Source organism: Orcinus orca, chromosome X (genome assembly GCF_937001465.1).
Source record: "Orcinus orca chromosome X, mOrcOrc1.1, whole genome shotgun sequence".
Lineage (NCBI taxonomy): Eukaryota > Metazoa > Chordata > Mammalia > Artiodactyla > Delphinidae > Orcinus > Orcinus orca.
This window is the reverse complement of record NC_064580.1, coordinates 87,519,671-87,541,821: the sequence shown is the minus strand read 5'-3', so window position 1 is coordinate 87,541,821 and position 22,151 is coordinate 87,519,671. Positions and strand designations below refer to the sequence as shown.

Sequence of the window (22,151 nt, the reverse complement as noted above, 5' to 3'; positions counted from 1 at the left end):
ACACATATATATGGAATTTAAGGAAAAACATGTCTTGAAGAACCTTGGGGTAAGACAGGAATAAAGACACAGACCTATTAGAGAATGGACTTGAGGATATGGGGAGGGGGAAGGGTAAGCTGTGACAACGCGAGAGAGAGACATGGACATATATACACTACCAAACGTAAGGTAGATAGCTAGTGGGAAGCAGCCGCATAGCACAGGGAGATCAGGTGGGTGCTTTGTGACCGCCTGGCGGGGTGGGATAGGGAGGGTGTGAGGGAGGGAGACGCAAGAAGGAAGAGATATGGGAACATATGTTTATGTATAACTGATTCACTTTGTTATAAAGGAGAAACCAACACACCATTGTAAAACAATTATACTCCAATAAAGATGTAAAGTATATATATATATATATATATATATATATATATAAATGTATGTAGATGTTGCTATGATGAATAAAATATAAGCTTATTTATAAGTGTTGCTGAATTTATTGTAGGTTTTTGTTGTTGAGCCTTTTCTCAACGAACATATCCTAAATATATGACTCTCATGTTTGTGTGTGTGTTTGTGAGTGTGTGTGTATGTGTGTGTGAGTGTGAAAGAGAGACTGAAAGAAATTGAGAGAGAAAGAGAATTTTTTAAGTTTAAAAGAGATCCACATATTTCAAAACATTGGCATCCACTACTCTAAGCACTTACCTTTAGTAATAAGAAATCTTGTCTTTTTCTATCTGTCTCTCACCCTCTCTAAGCAGCTTCAGCGGGGCTATATGCAATTATCTTTCTTCTCCTTTTTGTGACTAAAGCATCTTTCTCCTCAGATACTGATGCTGGGAAAGACACAACAGTAGCTCTAATAGTAATACTAACTTCCCTTAAATAACATCTTTTATCTGATGCTCTCTAAATGCTATATGGCGAGATCTCACTGTCATAGGGAAGAGAAATGCACAGTTAAGAGATGCTGCAGCTGAGAATAAAATCCAGGCAGGCTGGTCCTTCAAACATTTATTTTCCTCATTGTAGCCTGCCTGCTGATTTCTGACAGGGTGGGGCTCTTCTATTTCTGAATTAACCCTGCAGCTCTAGGGGAAGGCTTGGTAACAGAGTCTATAGACATTTGGGTGATTTGCCAGGCTGCCACTGATTCATTGTACTTAGAAACTTAAGTAAATTTTTTCATATCCAACATGGTTGAGGAACTAGAAGGTTAGTAGTCAGTTTATGAAATTCATCCTTCATTTTTCAATGACTTAGAATATGATAAAAATATACCCAACATGAAGATCAGGCTGAAGAAAATTTCTTTCTGTGAGGATTCAGAAGGCATTTTCTTAACTGGCACAGGGCCACAAAATCAGCATTAAGAACCTCAGTGAACACCATGCTGCAGGTGATTGGCTGTGCTGAGGTACTCAAGTAAAGAAAGCACAAGATAACTGAGAGCAGATGGCAGGTGTTTTGTATCTATATCTTGGGGGCTTCTGGGTCCAGGGTTATCTTTAGGCGACATAGGACTTGGGGAAAAATCAGAATGTGTGTTTTTCCATCTTCATCATTTGTATCTAGACCAAATCAGGTTGAAATTAACATCTGTGTTGCCTTTCAGGAGTTGAGCTGTGGTGAAAGGAAACCAAACAGGAGCAAGTCAGAAGCAGGATATTGAGAGAGGCCAAGACCACTTTTATGTTTTGAGCCTCTTGGCATATGAAAAATGTAGGAAATCCAAAAGAAGAGGGTTATACAAATCAGCACAGGTTGTTTACAACTTGTACAAAAATATCTAATTTATTAGAATAGGTCCTTCATTGGTCTCTCTCTCCCTCTCCCTCCCCCTCCTCTCTCTCCCTCTCTAGCTCATATCATAGGGTCTTTTTTTGTTTGTTTGTTTGCAAATCTCAATACACATCATTCAGCATAGGGCAAGCACCTTCTCTACTGTGTTATTCCCATCTCTATCAGAATTGGAATAAGACCTACTAAAGGTCACAGGGCAAAGATCTGTTGAATTTAAACTGACATTGAGCAATTTAGGCCACAAATATAACACTTACAGTAATTTGGTCCAGACAGAAAACACCTGTCCATGCTATGAATCCAGATGGGTGACGTTGGCAATCTTGGGAGAGTCATAGCAGTGTCCCACAGTAAGGGTTAAGAAGACCAATTATCTCAGAAGCCAAATATTCTGAAATAAATTGTCTGAGGAATCGACCTTTGAAAGGCTCAAGATCTAGTGCGGTTTACTTAAAAATGTTTCACCCTGGATACTTCAGAATCTCATTTCCACTTTTGTTATTCTCTCCTTCCCTCTCTCGCTTTAATTGTAATAAAGGAGTCATATTTATCACATCAAATATATTAAATTTTCAACCCTAGAAAGTAAATCCATTTCACGTGTGTTTTCCCAAATGACTATAGCTGCTTGAAAGGCAAACCAAGGGGAGGTTGAGCCATTGGCAGGGAAGCTGGGGAAGGAAATAAAAGAAGCCTAAGTCGGAAGCTGGGCCTGGGCTTTCTAAGCAGCCAGATTTTCCAGAGGTGGCCTCTGTACTGCAGTGAGTTGACTGGAGTCCATATGACAATCCCAGGGGTGATCAGAAACCAAGTGCCTGTTGAACTGTGGAAACGAGGGGGCAGCAAGTGGAAGAGTACTTTAAAAAAAATGTATCAGTGCAGAAACAATATTATGAAAACGAGATCATAGGAATAAAAATATCACTTCCAATAGCACTACGTAATGTTTCAAGTTTTAATGTGCTCTTTACATACACACTTAATTTTGTAAAATTGTAAACATAATGAAGATACTCATGTGCTCTGTTCTTTGTGTAATATATCATAAATGGTTTGTCATGTAGTTATATGTTATTCATACTGATAATTTCTAGTGGCTGCACAATATTCCTTTAAGGTTGTTCATCATGATTTAGCTAGTCTATCATGGGTCATTTAGGTCGTTACTAATTTTTTTTTGCTATTATAAACAGTGTTGTAAAGAAAATCTCACTGCATACAGTTTTTGTAACTTGTTGAATTATTTCCTCAGCATAAATTCCTGGCAGTTAAATTACTGGGTGAAATGATATAAACATTTAAATTTTTCTTGAAAAATCCTGCCAAACTGATTTCCAAAAAGACTGGAATAATTGACTAATTTCACCAAGACCATGCCAGAAAACTATGGAAGAAAATCTAAATTAAATTGGTAAAAATATTACCTCATTATAGCTTTGTTAAACTTTTCTGATTGTTTCCAAGATTGAACATATTCCCGTATATTTGTTTGTTAGTTACATTTTCTCTTATGAGACTGCCTCATTTTTTTTGTTGTTGTTAACCATTTATATACTGGGGACTTGTAACTTTTCTAATTAAAATTCTCAGTAATTTGAATAACATAGGAAATATCTCCCTGTCATATTTTTATCAGGTTTTGCTTTTGTATTTGAGATACTTTCTTAAACAGGAGAGAAAAAATGGGGAATGCATATGATTTTATCTTCAATCTTTGTTGAGGGTGACTCTTCATTGTAGCATTTACAATTTAGTGTATAGGCTGCTGAATTCAACACCAAAATGAATATCCTGAAAGGAAAGGAACAAAGAATTATAGTTTGGGAATCAGAGAGAAAATACAATTCAAATCTGGGTAAATGTGTGGTTGATTTTCTTAGGTTTAAAATCTTTTAAATTTTACATCAGCTCTTTTAGTGTCACAGCAGTGTTAATTTAGTGGGGCCACAATTTGGTGAAAATAAAGCGAAATTGTGGGGAGTAGAGGTGTTCAAATCATGGGATCTTCTATGGCATGTGAAAAACTACAATTGCCCTACAGCTAATCCTTAACTCTCTAAACCTGTGACCTTGAATTTGACTTACTGTGTAAGGGGAATCATGCAAGTCAATTCTCTAGTTCAGGGGTCTCCAACCCCCAGGCCATGGACTGGTACCGGTCAGTGGCCTGTTAGGAACTGGGCTGCATAGCAGGAAGTGAGCAACAGGTGAGCGAGTGAGGCTTCATCTGTATTTACAGCCGCTCCCCATTGTTCACATTACCTTCTGAACTCCACCTCCTGTCAGATCAGTGGCAGCATTAGATCATCATAAGAGTGTGAACACTACTGTGAACTGTGCATGTGAGGGATCTAGTTTGCATGCTCCTTATGAGAATCTAATGCCTGATGATATGAGGTGGAGCTGAGGGGGTGATGTTAGTGCTGGGGAGTGGCTGCAAATACAGGTTATCATTAGCAGAGAGGTTTGACTGCACAGAGACCATAATAAATAAATTGCTTGCAGACTCATATCAAAACCCTGTCAGGCTTCCCTAGTGGTGTAGTTGTTAAGAATCTGCCTGCCAATGCAGGGGACATGGGTTTGAGCCCTGGTCTGGGAAGATACCACATGCCACGGAACAACTAAGCCTGTGTGATATAACTACTGAGCCTGTGCTCTGGAGCCTGCGAGCCACAACTACTGAAGCCCATGCACCTAGAGCCTGTGCTCCACACCAAGAGAAGCCACCACAATGAGAAGCCCGTGCACTGCAACGAAGAGTAGCCCTTGCTCACCACAACTAGAGAAAGCCCATATGCAGCAATGAACACCCAATGCAGCCAAAAATAAATTTATAAACAACAACAACAACAAAAACCTTGTCAGTGACTGGCAATTGAAAACAAGTTCAGGGCTCCCACTGATTCTGCATTATGGTGAGTTGTATAATTATTTCATTATATATTACAATGTAATAATAATAGAAATAAAGTACACAATAAATGTAATGTGATTGAATCATCCTGAAACTATCCCCCCACTGGTGTGTGAAAAATTTTCTTCCACAAAACCGGTCCCTGGTGCCAAAAAGTTTGGAGACCGCTGCTCCAGTCTATTTCTCTTTCAGGCAAATCCTGAAAGGTGCCACATCTTTGCTACTTTTTTACTGCATTTCCAATGCTTTCATATTTGTATCAGAACTTGGTCAATTTCTGAAAAAGGAGAAGAAAAGAGTCCTAGATGAAGCATGCTTGATATGTCCCTGACACCCTTAGGAGTATATAGTTGCTGAGGGAGTTTGTCAAAATTTATGTTTCCATTTTTGGGCTCTGTCACTCATTCTAATAGCTCATAGCAGTTATGCTCCGCCCTCTCTCACTTGTTCTGCAATTTTTGAGCATGAGAAAAATAAATGAAGAAAGATTTATAAGGGGAGGGACTGCTGCTGGCAGATGGTGAAAATAACTGTTTATGGAGCAGGGATAGGTGGATTTAAGAGCAGTTTATTAGAAAAATACTTAGCACTTTGTATTCAACATTGCAAAAACACATTGGCATCTTTTATTTCATTTTTTGTTAAAGCTTCTTTTAAAATAAGGACTCTTATAGTGTACATATTTACTCTTTGATACCTTACAGAACAAGAATTTCTACAAACATAGTCTGTTCGTGTTCTATAAATACTGTGTACTAAATTTGCATTGTTTCCCTGACACATTTATTTTGCTGTCCTCTTTCCCATAATTCAGGTCTTGTCACTTAAAATGCTTGAATCGACCCACCTTTTTCCTTTCTTATTCTAGTCCTAAATTTATCTAACTCAGGTCACTTTACTGAGCTCTGAGCATATATCTCCAGCTCTTTCTATGTTTCCACCATATATTCTGGAGATCATTTAAACTCATCCTATCCCTAGTCAAGTTCACAGTCTTCTACAAACCTGAACCTCTTTCAGCGTTCCCAGTCTCATTCACCTAGTGCAAACCAGAAACCTTAACATTCTTTCTCTCTCTCTCTCACTTTTTTTTTTTAAAGAGAGACTCAGTCACTGTACTTAGCACTAGCTGTACAACAAAAGTAGCCCCTGGCACCACCTTCAAGAAAAATACAGTTTAAATATTCTAATTTCAAAATGTTTATGTTCTCCTTTCCTAAGGCACAGTTAAGAGGCCCCAGAGAAAAGCTGGTAATGCTGAGGGCTGTGCCTTGGAAATGATGTGTCTGTGTCGCTGTGGGGCAGTGACAGTGGAGTAGTCCCGAGGCAGCCAGCTGCTCAATTGCACAGCGGACTTTCTTTGCAGTTTCTTCAAATTCTTCCTACTTATTGTTGGTTTCCTTTGCAATTTTGTTCTTGGCTCTTTCTTTATCCAGTTTCAAAAATTCGCTGAGGGTTAATTCTTCAAACTGCTTCTTGACAGAAAGGAAAGCACAACCAGATGAATGCTTTTTATGTTCTTCAATAGAGTCGTCATCTGGCTCCCAGCCTTCCAACTCCTTGAAGCAGAAGAAACACTGAGCCAAGTCAGGCTTGTTCTCAGGGTCAGTGGATGAAGCCAGCCATGGCCATCCGCTCCGGGGTACAGGTGCAGCCTTCCAAGAAGGGCCAGTTCCTAAATGTGGAGATGCAGTGGTCCTTGAGGTAGAGCTGCCAGGCCGGGGGTAATGAGGGGGCACCCATGCCGCCACAGCCAAGCAATGCCACCATTCAAATCTGATGGTTGAAGGCTGTCGCGGGGCATTTGGTATTATCTCTGAATCCTCCCACTCTCTCACATTTCATAGCCAACAAATTACCAAGATTTACTAATTCTACTTTTTGCTGTTTCCGATGCAATCGTTTCTATCCAATTTTGTCGTCATTTTCCTAATCCATGTCTTTATAATCTCTTACTTGGACCATTGCAAAAGCTTCCTATTATAATTCCCTTCCTCCAAACTTTCTTCCTCCCCGTTGAAACCATCATGGCTTTAGCAAAAGGTAAATCTGATCATTTCACCCTCTTGCTTATAGATCTTTGATGGCTCCTCATTGTCTTTGGCATGGTTTGAAGACATGGTTTCTGTCTCTCCTTCAGGCCTCATTTTCTACTAAATCGTTGTACATATCCTATGATCCAGTCACACTTAATTGCTTTCTATAATCCAAATATACATCTTCACATCTCCATGCTTTCTTCCCTGGACTAGCTGATTGTTATCTAAGTAGTCTTTAAGATTCAGCTCAAAGGTCACCTTCTCTGTAAAATGGTCTCCGATTATGCTCTCCTCCTGAACTCTTCCTCATCCCCCACCCCACAAATTTAGGCATTTCCTCTTCTTTGCTTCTATAGAAGATTGTGCATAATTGAATATAGCAATATCCCATAGCATTGGAATGTCTTATATACTATTTTGCTTTCTACACTAGGTGGGACATCTTTGAGGGCAGAGACTGGTATTTATTTATTTTATTTTTCTTTTAACATCTTTATTGGAGTATAATTGCTTTACAATGGTGTGTTAGTTTCTGCTTTATAACAAAGTGAATCAGTTATACATATACATATATTCCCATATCTCTTCCCTCTTGCATCTCCCTCCCACCCACCCTCCCTATCCCACCCCTCTAGGTGGTCACAAACCACCTAGCTGATCTCCCTGTGCTATGCGGCTACTTCCCACTAGCTATCTATTTTATGTTTGGTAGTGTATATATGTCCATGACACTCTCTCACTTTGTGACAGCTTACCCTTCCCCCTCCCCATATCCTCAAGCCCATGCTCTAGTAGGTCGGTGTCTTTATTCCCATCTTACCCCTAGGGTCTTCATGACCTTTTTTTTTTTTTAATCTTAGATTCCATATATATGTGTTAGCATACAGTACTAGTTTTTCTCTTTCTGACATACTTCACTCTGTATGACAGACTCTAGGTCCATCCACCTCACCACAAATAACTCAATTTAGTTTCTTTTTATGGCTGAGTAATATTCCATTGTATATATGTGCCACATCTTCTTTATCCATTCATCCGATGATGGGCACTTAGGTTGTTTCCATCTCTGGGCTATTGTAAATAGAGCTGCAATGAACATTGTGGTACATGAGTCTTTTTGAATTATGGTTTTCTCAGGGTATATGCCCAGTAGTGGGATTGCTGGGTCGTATGGTAGTTCGATTTGTAGTTTTTTAAGGAACACCCATATTGTTCTCCATAGTGGCTGTACCAACTTACATTCCCACCAACAGTGCAAGAGGGTTCCCTTTTCTCCACACCCTCTCCAGCATTTATAGTTTCTAGATTTTTTGATGATAGCCATTCTGACCGGTGTGAGATGTCATCTCATTGCAGTTTTGACTTGCATTTCTCTAATGATTAATGATGTTGAGCATTCTTTCATGCATTTGTTGCCAATCTGTATATCTTCTTTGGAGAAATGTCTATTTAGATCTTCTGACCATTTTTGGATTCGGTTGTTTGTTTTTTTGTTATTGAGCTGCATGAGCTGCTTGTAAATTTTGGAGAGTAGTCCTTTGTCAGTTGCTTCATTTGCAAATATTTTCTCCCATTCTGAGGGTTGTCTTTTGGTCTTGTTTATGGTTTCCTTTGCTGAGCAAAAGCTTTGAAGTTTCATTAGGTCCCATTTGTTTATTTTTGTTTTTATTTCCATTTCTCTAGGAGGTGGGTCAAAAAGGATCTTGCTGTGATTTATGTCATAGAGTGTTCTGCCTATGTTTTCCTCTAAGAGTTTGATAGTGTCTGGCCTTACATTTAGGTCTTTAATCCATTTTGAGTTTCTTTTTGTGTATGGTGTTAGGGAGTGTTCTAATTTCATACTTTTAAATGTACCTGTCCAGTTTTACCAGCACCACTTATTGAAGAGACTGTCTTTTCTCCACTGTATATTCTTGCCTCCTTTATCAAAGATAAGGCGACCATATGGGTGTGGGTTTATATCTCGGCTTTCTATCCTGTTCCATTGACCTATATTTATGTTTTTGTGCCAGTACTATACTGTCTTGATTATTGTAGTTTGTAGTATAGTCTGAAGTCAGGGAGCCTGATTCCTCCAGCTTCACTTTTCGTTCTCAAGATGGCTTTGGCTATTCGGGGTCTTTTGTGTTTCCATACAAATTGTGAAATTTTTTGTTCTGGTTCTGTGAAAAATGCCATTGGTAATTTGATAGGTATTGCACTGAATCTGTAGATTGCTTTGGGTAGTAGAGTCATTTTCACAATGTTGATTCTTCCAATCCAAGAACAAGGTATATCTCTCCATCTATTTGTATCAACTTTAATTTCTTTCATCACTGTCATAATTTTCTGCATACAGGTCTTTTGTCTCCTGAGGTAGGTTTATTCCTAGATATTTTATTCTTTCTGTTGCAATGGTAAATGGGAGTGTATTCTTAATTTCATTTTCAGATTTTTCATCACTAGTGTATAAGAATGCGAGAGATTACTGTGCACTAATTTTGTATCCTGCTACTTTACCAAATTCATTGATTAGCTCTAGTAGTTTTCTGGTAGCATCTTTAGTATTCTCTATGTAGAGTATGTCATCTGCAAAGAGTGAAAGCTTTTCTTCTTCTTTCCTGATTTGGATTCTTTTTATTTCTTTTCTTCTCTGATTGCTCTGGCTAAAACCTCCAAAGCTACGTTGAATAAGAGTGGTGAGAGTAGGCAACTTTGTCTTGTTCCTGATCTTAGTGGGAATGGTTTCAGTTTTTCACCATTGAGGACGATCTTGGCTGTGGGTTTGTCATATATGGTCTTTATTATGTTGAGGAAAGTTCCCTCTATGCCTACTTTCTGCAGGGTTTTTATCCTAAATCGGTGTTGAACTTTGTCAAAAGCTTTCTCTGCATCTATTGAGATGATCATACGGTTTTTCTCCTTCAGCTTGTTAATATGATGTATCACGTTGATTGATTTGCATATATTGAAGAATCCTTGCGTTCTTGGAATAAACCCCACTTGATGATGGTGTATGATCCTTTTAATTTACTGTTTGCTGGTATCTTGTTGAGGATTTTTGCATCTATGTTCATCAGTGATATTGGCCTGTAGTTTTCTTTCTTTGTGACATCTTTGTCTGGTTTTGGTAGCAGGGTGATGGTGGCCTTGTAGAATGAGTTTGGGAGTGTTCCTCCCTCTGCAATATTTTGGAAGAGTTTGAGAAGGGTAGCCGTTAGGTCTTCTCTAAGTGTTTGGTAGAATTCACCTGTGAAGCCATCTGGCCCTGGGCTTTTGTTTGTTGGAAGATTTTTAATCACAGTCTCAATTTCAGTGCTTGTGATTGGTCTGTTCATATTTTCTGTTTCTTCCTGATTCATTCTTGGCAGTTGTGCATTTCTAAGAATTTGTCCATTTCTTCCAGGTTGTCCCTTTTATTGGCATAGAGTTGCTTGTAGTAATCTCTCATGATCTTTTGTATTTCTGCAGTGTCAGTTGTTACTTCTACTTTTTCATTTCTAATTCTATTGATATGAATCTTCTCCCTTTTTTTCTTGATGAGTCTAGCTAATGGTTTATCAATTTTGTTTATCTTCTCAAAGAGCCAGCTTTTAGTTTTATTGATCTTTGTATTTAATTTTTGATAATTTGATTAATATGTGTCTTTGCGTGTTTCTCCTTGGATTTATCCTGTATGGGACTCCAGTCCAGTATGCTTCCTGGATTGGATTTACTATTTCCTTCCCATATTAGGGAAGTTTTCAACTATAATCTCTTCAAATATTTTCTCAGTCTCTTTCTTTTTCTCTTCTTCTTCTGGGACCCCTATAATTCAAATGTTGTCCCAGAGGTGTCTGAGACCCTCCTCAGTTCTTTTCATTCTTTTTCTTTATTCTTCTCTGCAGTATTTATTTCCACTCTTTTATCTTCCAGGTCACTTATCCATTCTTCTGCCTTAGTTATTCTGCTACTGATCCCTTCTAGAGTATTTTTAATTTCATTTATTGTGTTGTTCATCATTGCTTGTTTCCTCTTTAGTTCTTCTAGGTTCTTGTTAAATGTTTCCTGCACTTTCTCTATTCTATTTCCAAGATTTTGGATCATCTTTACTATCATTATTCTGAATTCTTTTTCAGGTACATTGCCTATTTACTCTTCATTTGTTAAGTCTTGTGGGTTTTTACCTTGCTCCTTCATCTGCTGTGTGTTTTTCTGTCTTCTCATTTTGCTTATCTTACTGTGCTTGGGGTCTCCTTTTCACAGGCTGCAGGTTTGTTGTTCCTGTTGTTTTTGGTGTCTGTCCCCAGTGGCTAAAGTTGGTTCAGTGGGTTGTGTAGTCTTCCTGGTGGAGGGGACTAGTGCCTGTGTTCTGGTGGATGAGGCTGGATCTTGTCTTTCTGGTGGGTAGGTCCACGTCTGGTGGTGTGTTTTGGAGTGTCTGTGGCCGTATTAACATTTTAGGCAACCTCTCTGCTAATGTATGGGGCTGTGTTCCTGTCTTGCTAGTTGTTTGGCATAGGGTGTCCAGCACTGTAGCTTGCTGGTCGTTGAGTGAAGCTGGGTGTTGGTGTTGAGATGGAGATTTCTGGGAGATTTTCACTGTTTGATATTACATGGAACTGGGAGGTCTCTTGTGGACCAGTGTCCTGAAGTTGGCTCTCCCACCTCAGTAGCACAGCCCTGATGCCTGGCTGGAGCACCAAGAGAGTATCCTCCACATGGCTCAGAATAAAAGTGAGAAAAAATAGAAAGAAAGAAAGAGGATAAAATAAAATAAAGTAAGATAAAATAAAGTTATTCAAATAAAATATAAAAAGTAATTATTAAGAAAATAAGTTTAAAAAGTAAAAAAAAAAAAAATGGACAGAAAGAACTCTAGGAGAAATGGTGAAAGAAAAGCTATACAAACAAAATCTCACACAGAAGCGTACACATAGACACTCACAAAAATAGGAAAAGGGGAAAAAATAATATATCTTGCTCCCAAAGTCCACCTCCTCAATTTGGGATGATTCGTTGTCTATTCAGGTATTCCACAGATTCAGGGTACATCAAGTTGATTGTGGAGATTTAATCCACTGCTTCTGAGGCTGCTGGGAGAGATTTCCCTTTCTCTTCTTTGTTCGCACAGATCCCGGGGTTCAGCTTTGGATTTGGCCCCGCCTCTGCGTGTAAGTCCCATGAGGGCTTGTGTTCTTCGCTTAGACAGGACGGGGTTAAAGGAGCAGCTGATTCGGGGGCTCTGGCTCACTCAGCCCGGGGGGAAGGAGGGGTATGGATGCAGTGGGAGCCTGCGGCAGCAGAGGCCAGCGTGACGTTGCACTAGCGTGAGGCACGCCATGCGTTCTCCTGGGGAAGTTGTCCCTGGATCCCGTGACCCTGGCAGTGGTGGGCTGCACAGGGTCCCAGGAGAGGAGGTGGGGATAGTGACCTGTGCTCACACACAGGCTTCTTGGTGGCTGCAGCAGCAGCCTTAGCATCTCATTCCTGTCTCTGGGCCCTGCGCTGATAGCCGCGGCTCACGCCCGTCTCTGGAGCTCCTTTAAGCAGCCCTCTTAATCCCTTCTCCTGGTGCACCAGGAAACAAAGAGGCAAGAAAATGTCTTTTGTCTCTTTGGCAGCTCCAGTCTTTTCCCCGGACTCCCTCCTGGCTAGCTGTGGCACACTAGCCCATTCAGACTGTGTTCACGACGCCAACCCCAGTCTTCTACCTGGGATCCGAGGGAAGCCCGAGCCTCAGCTCCCAGCCCCCGCCCGCCCCGGCGGGTAAGCAGACAAGCCTCTCGGGCTGGTGAGTGCCGGTCAGCACCGATCTTCTGTGCGGGAATATCTCCGCTTTGCCCTCCACACCCCTGTTGCTGTGCTCTCCACCGCGGCTCCAAAGCTTCCCCCCTCTGCCACCCGCAGTCTCCACCCACGAAGGGCTTCCTAGTGTGTGGAAACGTTTCCTCCTTCACAGGTCCCTCCCACTGGTGCAGGTCCCGTCCCTATTCTTTTGTCTCTGTTTATTCTGTTTTCTTTTGCCCTACCCAGGTACGTGGGGAGTTTCTTGCCTTTTGAAAGATCTGAGGTCTTCTGCCAGCGTTCAGTGGGTGTTCTGTAGAAGTTTTCCCACGTGTAGATGTATTTCTGGTGTATCTGTGGGGAGGAAGGTGATACCCACGTCTTACTCTTCCGCCATTTTCTCCTGTCTCTGGTATTTATTTTATATCTCCCTCCTCTACTTAATGTGGTAAGCCCTGGAAATTATATTTGTTGAATTAATGAAGGATGAATAAGTAATAGGCTTTATCTTTTTAGCTACTTTTTCTCCTGGTTCTCTAATTAATTTTTAGGCATTGGAGTTTCCATTCCCCGTCACCCTCATCCTCCGAGGGTCTTAGTCCTCAAGACCATGATTATTTTACCTTTTAAATTCCCTTCCTTTTAACAAGACTCTATGAAATATTTTAAAGCTATAACGACTACATTTTTATATATAACAGTTAGCTGAAAACTCTAAAAATATTTCATGATGACAATTTAACACTTTCAAAGACCAGGTATTGCTGTGTCCTCATCTATATGCTGTTCTTTTGGGTAGAGATCTTTCTTGCTGCCCCAGTATTTTAACTCCCTGTTTGTTACTAGAACATTCCACAAGACTCTTCCTCAGCCTTGTCCTGTACCATTTCTTGCTGCTGCTTAATTTTTTTAATGACCTCATGAGTCCATCTATTTTTGCTTTATGAATATTTTCCCTCTTTGATGATTCTTTGTATAAAACTTCCCTGATTCTACATTTTATTTTTGTTTATGAGCTTGACTTTTAGCCTATATCTGTCATTTTGTTTACCACATTCTTTTGCCTTCTTATACCTCTCTTTCTGTGTCTTTGACCTGCTTCAAATTCTGTTACTTCCCTCCTTATGAGAACTATTTCATCTCCTACCTATTATTTTCCAGATGGACAGGTTCCATATACAGTGAGGTCTGTTTTTCTCTTTCTCTTTGTTTTTCCTTCATGCCCCATCCCAACCTTACACATGTAAGTTTTTTCATGTGCTTTCTTCCTTTTCTCCTCTATGTAACTGTACACAGTTTCTTATAAAGCAATGGGAACCCATCACATTTCTCAGCTGTCCTGTTGCTCATCTCTAGTCATTGTATCTGTTTGCCTTTGCTTGCTGCATTGTCCTTATTCCTCTCTCCATTTCTTGTAGAAGTGTCCTTTATCCTGCATTCACTGGCTATTCAGTGTCAGTTTACCTTTCATTCCAAACCCTTGAAATAAACACAATTTATTAAAACTTTTGATATATGACATAGGATCATAACAAACAAATGGGATAAGAAATATATTATTTTGAAATGTTGAGAAATTAAGCTAATTATTTTGAAAAAAAGCCTCAATTCATGTCATATACTAAAATAAACTGTAGATTAATTCATTACTTATACATAATTCAAATCATAAATGGCTAGAATAAAACATATGTGAAAATTTAATTGATAACTAGTTGGGGAAGAACTTTCAAGGCATAAAAGCCATAAAGAAATCACCAAGTAAAAAGTCAATATATTTATGTATACATTGTATTTTCTACACAACAAAAGCACAAAAACAATAGTACAATCAGAAAACCAGTTAGGAAAATATTTCTAATGGAAATGACCAAAATTAATGTTCTTAATTTTTAATTAACTAACAAGAGTGTAACAAGAATGACACCAAGTTGACAAAACACATGATAGCTCATAAAAAATTAATATCAAATATAGTAATTAAAGAAATATAACTTCAGTAATATTTCTTATGTAATACTGGTAGGGATAAAGTGAGATGAGTATTTTCACCAATTGTTGGGAGAAGTGCAGGCAACCTTTCTGAAAAGCAGTCTCTCTTCCTGTGTATGTGTATACACATAGGCACAGATAACACAGAGCATGCATGAAGCCATAAAACGTTCACATTAAAACTTCTTGAGGGGCTTCCCTGGTGGCACAGTGGTTGAGAGTCCGCCTGCCAATGCAGGGGACACGGGTTTGTGCCCCGGTCTGGGAAGATCCCACATGCCGCAGAGCAGCTGGGCCCGTGAGCCATGGCCACTGAGCCTGCGTGGCCGTACCTTGTGCTCCACAACGGGAGAGGCCACAAAAGTGAGAGGCCCGTGTAATGCAAAAAAGAACAAAGAAAAACAACTTCTTGAGAATGCGTGATAACAAAATATCAAACTATGTAGACAAAACGTCCACAGCAGCATTATTTATAATGATACAAAGTTGGATAATTAAGTATTCAACAATAGGGAGATATTTATATATGTCCAAAAGTTGAATACAATGCAGCTATTAGTAGTCATGTTTTCAAAGAATATTCACTTTTCAGGAACATATTAATAATATAGGTAATAAAAATGAAGATACACAACTGCTTGTGCAAAATTATACTAATTTTTAAAAGGTCTATATTGTGCAGAAGAGTCAAGTACATAAATCAAAGTATTGATGATGATGAAATTATAAGTGATTTTAGTTATAAAAGTATTTCCCAATAATTTTCAAATTGTCTTATGGTGATATTTTACTTCTAAAATTATATAAATTACAGAGTTATTCTATGAAGGAAAATACATGACTGTGTTCCTTTTATGAATATGCTCTTGGATAGTTTGCATTGCTTTGGAATTTTTAATTTTTAATTTTTTTTAAATTGAAAGTGCTTTCTTTCACTCTCTTAGCTGTTATTTGGCCCACAAATTTCTTATGAGAACCTGATCCTTTTATACTAATATGTTCTCTAAAATCCAATTTCTTTGCTGATCTGAAGATCATTTCAACTAAGGATCTAAATTATTGAAAGTGCATCCCTTGGAAACACTCCAATTAAAATATTACTTGGAAACACCACCAATTCTCTGCATAATTCCTTTGTGAAGTGAATTCATGAGACAAACTTCTTTTGATGATATTCTCCTGTTGTACTCCTTCATCCCTTTAGAAAGTCCTGCATCCTTGCCTCCTTCTCTTTATTCCTCTCCCCCCTCCATTCCCTTTCTCTGGCTTCTTCTTCCCTCCCTTTCCCTCCTTCACCTTTTCCTGCATGTCCATTCCTTGGCTTCTGCTTTGCTCAACTAGATCTACTTTACTTCCTTTGATTATTCTTCTCCATTTATCTTTGTTTTATGCCAGTCTTATTTTTTTCTACATGAATTCTTTTAACTTTCCAGTCACCTCTCTGTACCCTACCTATCTATCAATCCTTTAGGTTGACACCCTGGATGTACTTATATAGATTAGCATATATATATATATATATATATATAGCATATAGTACTTATATAGATTAGCATAACCTTTCTTCTTTTTTTCCCCACTAAGAAAAAGATTCATTTTTGTAACTTGATCAGCACTGGCCTTTGAGGTTTGACAGTCATGTTGCTGATACACATTCATTTCATTTTCTACTATAACCCTTAGACTCTCTTGTGAGTCTGTTTTACATTGGTGCATTTGATTAATTTTTTCTTTGTGAAATACATTATATTTATGAATGCTTTATTGAATCTCATTTTATTGATTTCTGCCCATTTACAAATTTGTCCTGCTTGTACTCTATTTTTATTTATTTATTTATTTATTTATTTATAGCTGTGTTGGGTCTTCGTTTCTGTGCGAGGGCTTTCTCTAGTTGTGGCAAGTGGTGACCACTCTTCATCGCAGTGCGCAGGCCTCTCACTATTGTGGCCTCTCTTATTGCAGAGCCCAGGCTCCAGATGCGCAGGGTCAGTAATTGTGGCTCACGAGCCCAGTTGCTCCGTGGCATGTGGGATCTTCCCAGACCAGGGCACGAACCTGTGTCCCCTGCATTGGCAGGCAGATTCTCAACCACTGCGCCACCAGGGAAGCCCTTGTACTCTATTTTTATACCTATCCTGCAAAGTGCACAAACACCTGCAAATTATATTAGCATGTTCTCCCTTCTATTCTCTAAGTAGTAAATGAAAATATTGAATTGTTTTGAACTCAGAGTGGATCCCTAAGGGACCACATTGACACCTCCACCCAATGCAGTATGGAAATGTTAGTAACAGCTCTTTGTAATCAATTTGTTTAACTAGTTCTGTATATAAACTATCCATCTATGGCACTTCCTCATAATTTATCCTTTAAAATTTTGTTTTGCTATCCCATCTCCACAAACTTTTTTCTTTTTTAATACCCTAAACTTATCCTTTGAAGGAATGATTGAATTTTGATTTCATATGATTATTTTTTTAATTTACAATTATTTTAACAACTTTATTGGAGTATAATTGCTTTACAATGGTGCATTAGTTTCTGCCTTATAAAAAAGTGAATCAGCTATACATATACATATATCCCCATATCTCCTCCCTCTTGAGTCTCCCTCTGACACTACCTATACAATCCCTTTAAGTGGTCACAAAGCACAGAGCTGATCGCCCCGTGCCATGCAGCTGCTTCCCACTAGCTATCGATTTTACATTTGGTAGTGTATATGTGTCCATGTCACTCCCTCATTTCATCCCAGCTTGCCCTTCCCCCTTCCCGTGTCCTCAAGTCCATTCTCTACATCTGCACTTTTATTCCTGTCCTGCCTCTAGGTTCTTCAGAACTTTTTTTTTCTTTAGCTTCCATATATATGTGTTAGCATACAGTATTTATTTTTCTCCTTCTGACTTACTTCACTCTGTATGACAGTCACTAGGTCCATCCACCTCATTACAAATAACTCAATTTCATTTCTTTTTATGGCTGAGTAATATTCCATTGTATATATGTGCCACATCTTCTTTATCCATTCATCTGTTGATGGGCACTTAGGTTTTTTCCATATCCTGGCTATTGTAAATAGAGCTGCAATGAACATTGTGGTACATGGCTCTTTTTGAATTATGGTTTTCTCAGGGTATATGCCCAGTAGTGGGATTGCTGGGTTGTATGGTAGTTCTATTTTTAGTTTTTTAAGGAACCTCCATACTGTTCTCTGCAGTGACTGTATCAATTTACATTCCCACCAACAGTGCAAGAGTGTTCCCTTTTCTCCACACCCTCTCCATCATTTATTCTTTGTAGATTTTTTGATGATGGCCATTCTGACCACAGTGAGGTGATACCTCATTGTAGTTTTGGTTTTCATTTCTCTGATTAGTGATGTAGAGCATACTTTCCTGTGTTTGTTGGCAACCTGTATATGTTCTTTGGAGAAATGTCTATTTAAGTCTTCTGCTCATTTTTGGATTGGGTTGTTTGTTTTTTTGATATTGAGCTGCATGAGCTGCTTGTAAAGTTTGGAGATTAATCCTTAGTTAGTAGCTTCGTTGGCAAATATTTTCTCCCATTCTGAGGGTTGTCTTTTGGTCTTGTTTATGGTTTCCTTTGCTGTACAAAAGCTTTGAAGTTTCATTAGGTCCCATTTGTTTATTTTTGTTTTTATCTCCAATTCTCTAGGAGGTGGGTCAAAAAGGATCTTGCTGTGATTTATGTCATAGAGTGTTCTGCTTATGTTTTCCTCTAAGAGTTTGATAGTTTCTGGCCTTACATTTAGGTCTTTAATCCATATTGAGTTTATTTTGGTGTATGGTGTTAGAGAGTGTTCTAATTTCATGATTTAACATGTAGCTGCCCACTTTTCCCAGCACCACTTACTGGAGGAGCTGTCTTTTCTCCATTGTATATTCTTGTCTCCGTTCTTAAAAATAAGGTGACCATATGTTTGTGGGTTTATCTCTGGTATTTCTATTCCTCTTTCTTTGATCTATATTGCTGTTATTGTGCCAGTACCATACTGTCTTGATTACTGTAGCTTTGTAGTATATTAAATCAGGAAGCCTGATTCCCTCAGCTCTGTTTTTGTTTTTCAAGATTGTGTGGACTCTTCAGGGTCTTTTGTGTTTCCATACAAATTGTGAAATATTTTGTTCTAGTTCTGCGAAAAATGCCATTGGTAGTTTGATAGGGATTGCACTGAATCTATAGATTGCATTTGGTAGTATAGTCTTTTTCACAATGTTGATTCTTCCAATCCAAGAACATGGAATATCTCTCCATCTGTTTGTATCACCTTTAATTTCTTTCATCAGTGTATTATAGTTTTGTACATACAGGTATTTTGTCTCCTTAGGTAGGTGTATTCCTAGGTATTTTATTCCTTTTGTTGCAATGGTAAATGGGAGTGTTTCCCTAAACTCTCTTTCAGATTTTTCATCATTAGTGTATAGGAATGCAAGAGATTTCTGTACCTTAGTTTTGTATCCTGCTACTTTAACAAATTCATTGATTAGCTCTAGTAGTTTTCTGGTACCATCTTTAGGATTCTCTATGTATAGTATCATGTCACCTGCAAACAGTAACAGCTTTACTTCTTCTTTTCTGATTTGGATTCCTTTTATTTCCTTTTCTTCTCTGATTGCTGTGGCTAAAACTTCCAAAACAATATTGAGTAATAGTGCTGAGAGTGGACAACCTCATCTTGTTCCTGACCTTAGAGGAAATGGTTTCTGTTTTTCACCATTGAGAATTATGTTGGCTGTGGGTTTGTCATATATCACCTTTATTATGTTGAGGTAAGTTCCCTCTATGCATACTTTCTGGAGGGTTTTTATCCTAAATGGGTGTTGAATTTTGTCCAAAGATTTTTCTTCATCTATTGAGATGATCATATGGATTTTCTCCTTCAATTTGTTAATATGGTTTATCACATTATTTGACTTGTGTATATTAAAGAATCCTTGCATTCCTGGGGTAAACTCCACTTGATCATGGTGTATGATCCTTTAATGTGCTGTTGGATTCTGTTTGCCAGTATTTTGTTGAGGATTTTTGCATCTATGTTAATCAGTGATACTGGCTTGTAGTTTTCTTTTCTAGTGACATCTTTGTCTTGTTATGGTATCAAGGTGATGGTGGCCTCATAGGATGAATTTGGGAGTCTTGCTCCCTCTGCTGTATTTTGGAAGAGTTTGAGAAAGATAGGTGTTAGCTCTTCTCTAAATATTTGACAGAATTCGTCTGTGAAACCATCTGGTCCTGGGTTTTTGTTTGTTGGAATATTTTTGTTCACAGTCTCAATTTCAGTGCCTGTGATTGGTCGGTTTATATTTTCTATTTCTTCCTGATTCAGTCTCAGAAGGTTGTGCATTTCTAAGAATTTGTCCATTTCTTCCAGGTTGTCCATTTTATTGGCATATAGTTGTTTGTAGTAATCGCTCATGATCCTTTGTATTTCTGCAAGGTCACTTGTTACTTCTCCTTTTTCATTTCTAATTCTTTTGATTTGAGTCTTCTCCCTTGTTTTTTGATGAGTCTGGCTAATTGTTGATCAATTTTCTTTATCTTCTCAAAGAACCAGCTTTTAGTTTTATTGATCTTTTCTATCATTTCCTTCATTTCTTTTTCATTTATTTCTGATCTGATCTTTATGATTCCTTTCCTTCTGTTAACGTTGGAGGTTTTTTTTTTTTTTCTCTAATTACTTTAGGTGTAAGCTTAGGTTGTTTATTTGAGATATTTCTTTTTTCTTGAGGTAAGATTGTACTGCTATAAACTTCCGTCTTAGAAATGCTTTGGCTGCATCCCATACGTTTTGGTTCATCATGTTTTCATTGTCATTTGTTTCTAGGCATTTTTTGATTTCCTCTTTGATTTCTTCAGTGATCTCTTGGATATTAAGTAGTGTATTGTTTAGCCTCCATGTGTTTGTAGTTTTTACAGTTTTTTTTTTTCCTGTAATTGATATCTAGTCTCATAGCATTGTGGTCGGAAAAGATACTTGATACTATTTCAATTTTCTTAAGTTTACCAAAACATGACTGGTGACCCAAAATATGATCTATCCTGTAGATTGTTCCATGAGCACTTGAGACGAAAATGTATTCTGTTGTTTTTGGATGGAATGTCCTATAAATATCAATTATGTCCATCTTGTTTAATGCATCATTTAAAGCTTGTGTTTCCTTATTTATTTTCATTTTTGATGATCTGTCCATTGGTGAAAGTGGGGTGTTAAAGTCCCGTAGTATGAATGTGTTACTGTCGATTTCCCCTTTTATGACTGTTAACATTTGACTTACGTATTGAGGTGCTTCTATGTTGGGTGCATATATATTTACAACTGTTATATCTTCTTCTTGGATTGATCCCTTGATCATTATGTAGTGTCCTTCTTTGTCTCTTGTAATAGTCTTTATTTTAAAGTCTACTTTGTCTGACATGAGAATTGCTACTCCAGCTTTCTTTTGATTTCCATTTGCATGGAATAACTTATTCCATCCCATCACTTTCAGTCTGTATGTGTCCCCGGTCTGAAGTGGGTCTCTTGTAGATGGCATAAATATGGTCTTGTTTTTGTATCCATTCAGCCAGTCTATGTTTATTGGTGGGGGCATTTAATCCATTTACATTTAAGATAATTATGAATATGTATGTTCCTATTACCTTTTCTTAATTGTTTTGGGTTTGTTATTGGTAGGTCTTTTCCTTCTCTTGTGTTTCTTGCCTAGAGAATTTGCTTTAGCCTTTGTTTTAAAGCTGGTTTGATGGTGCTGAATTCTCTTAGCTTTTGCTTGTCCGTAAAAGTTTTAATTACTCTGTTGAATCTGAATGAAATCCTTTCTCGGTAGAGTAGACTTGGTTGTAGATTCTTCCCTTTCATCACTTTAAATATGTCTTGACACTCCCTTCTGGACTGCACAGTTTCTGCTGCATGATCAGCTGTTAAACTTGTGGGGATTCCTTTGCATATTATTTGTTTTTTTTCCCGTGCTGCTTTTAATAATTTTTCTTTGTATTTAATTTTTGATAGTTTGATCAATATGTGTTTTGCTGTGTTTCTCCTTGGATTTATTCCTGTATGGGACTCTCTGTGCTTTCTGGACTTGATTGACTATCTTTTCCCTTATTAGGGAAGTTTTCAACTATAATGTCTTCAAATATTTTCTCTGTCCATTTCTTTTTCTCTTCTTCTTCTGGCACCCCTATAATTTGAATGTTGGTGTGTTTAATATTGTCCTAGAGGTCTGTAAGACTTTCCTTAATTCTTTTCATTCCTTTTTCTTTATTCTGCTCTGTACTAGTTATTTCCACTATTTATCTTCCAGGTCACTTATCCGTTCTTCTGCCTCAGTTATTCTGCTATAGATTCCTTCAAGCAAATTTTTAATTTCATTTATTATGTTGTTCATCATTGTTTGTTTGCTCTTCATTTCTTCTAGTTCCTTGTTAAATGTTTGTTGTATTTTCTCCATTCTATTTCCAACACTTTGAGTCACTGTTACTATCATTACTCTGAATTCTTTTTCAGGTAGACTGCCTATTTCCTCTTTATTTGTTTGGTGTGGTCGGTTTTTACCTTGCTCCTTCATCTGCTGTGTATTTCTCTGTCTTGTCATTTTCCTTAACTTACTGTGTTTGGGTCTCCTCTTCGCAGGCTGCAGGCTTGT

The 22,151-nt window shown here is 38.1% G+C and overlaps 1 protein-coding gene across 1 annotated transcript; it reads right to left on the bottom strand.

Moving 5' to 3' along the window:
• Nucleotides 1-6,035: 6,035 nt before the first annotated feature.
• On the bottom strand, nt 6,036-6,451 carry LOC101290008 (baculoviral IAP repeat-containing protein 5-like). Its single transcript, XM_049705159.1, is given in 2 exon segments — nt 6,036-6,310; nt 6,312-6,451. Coding segments are annotated over 2 exon segments (360 nt in total). The 3' UTR covers nt 6,036-6,090.
• Nucleotides 6,452-22,151: the final 15,700 nt, after the last annotated feature.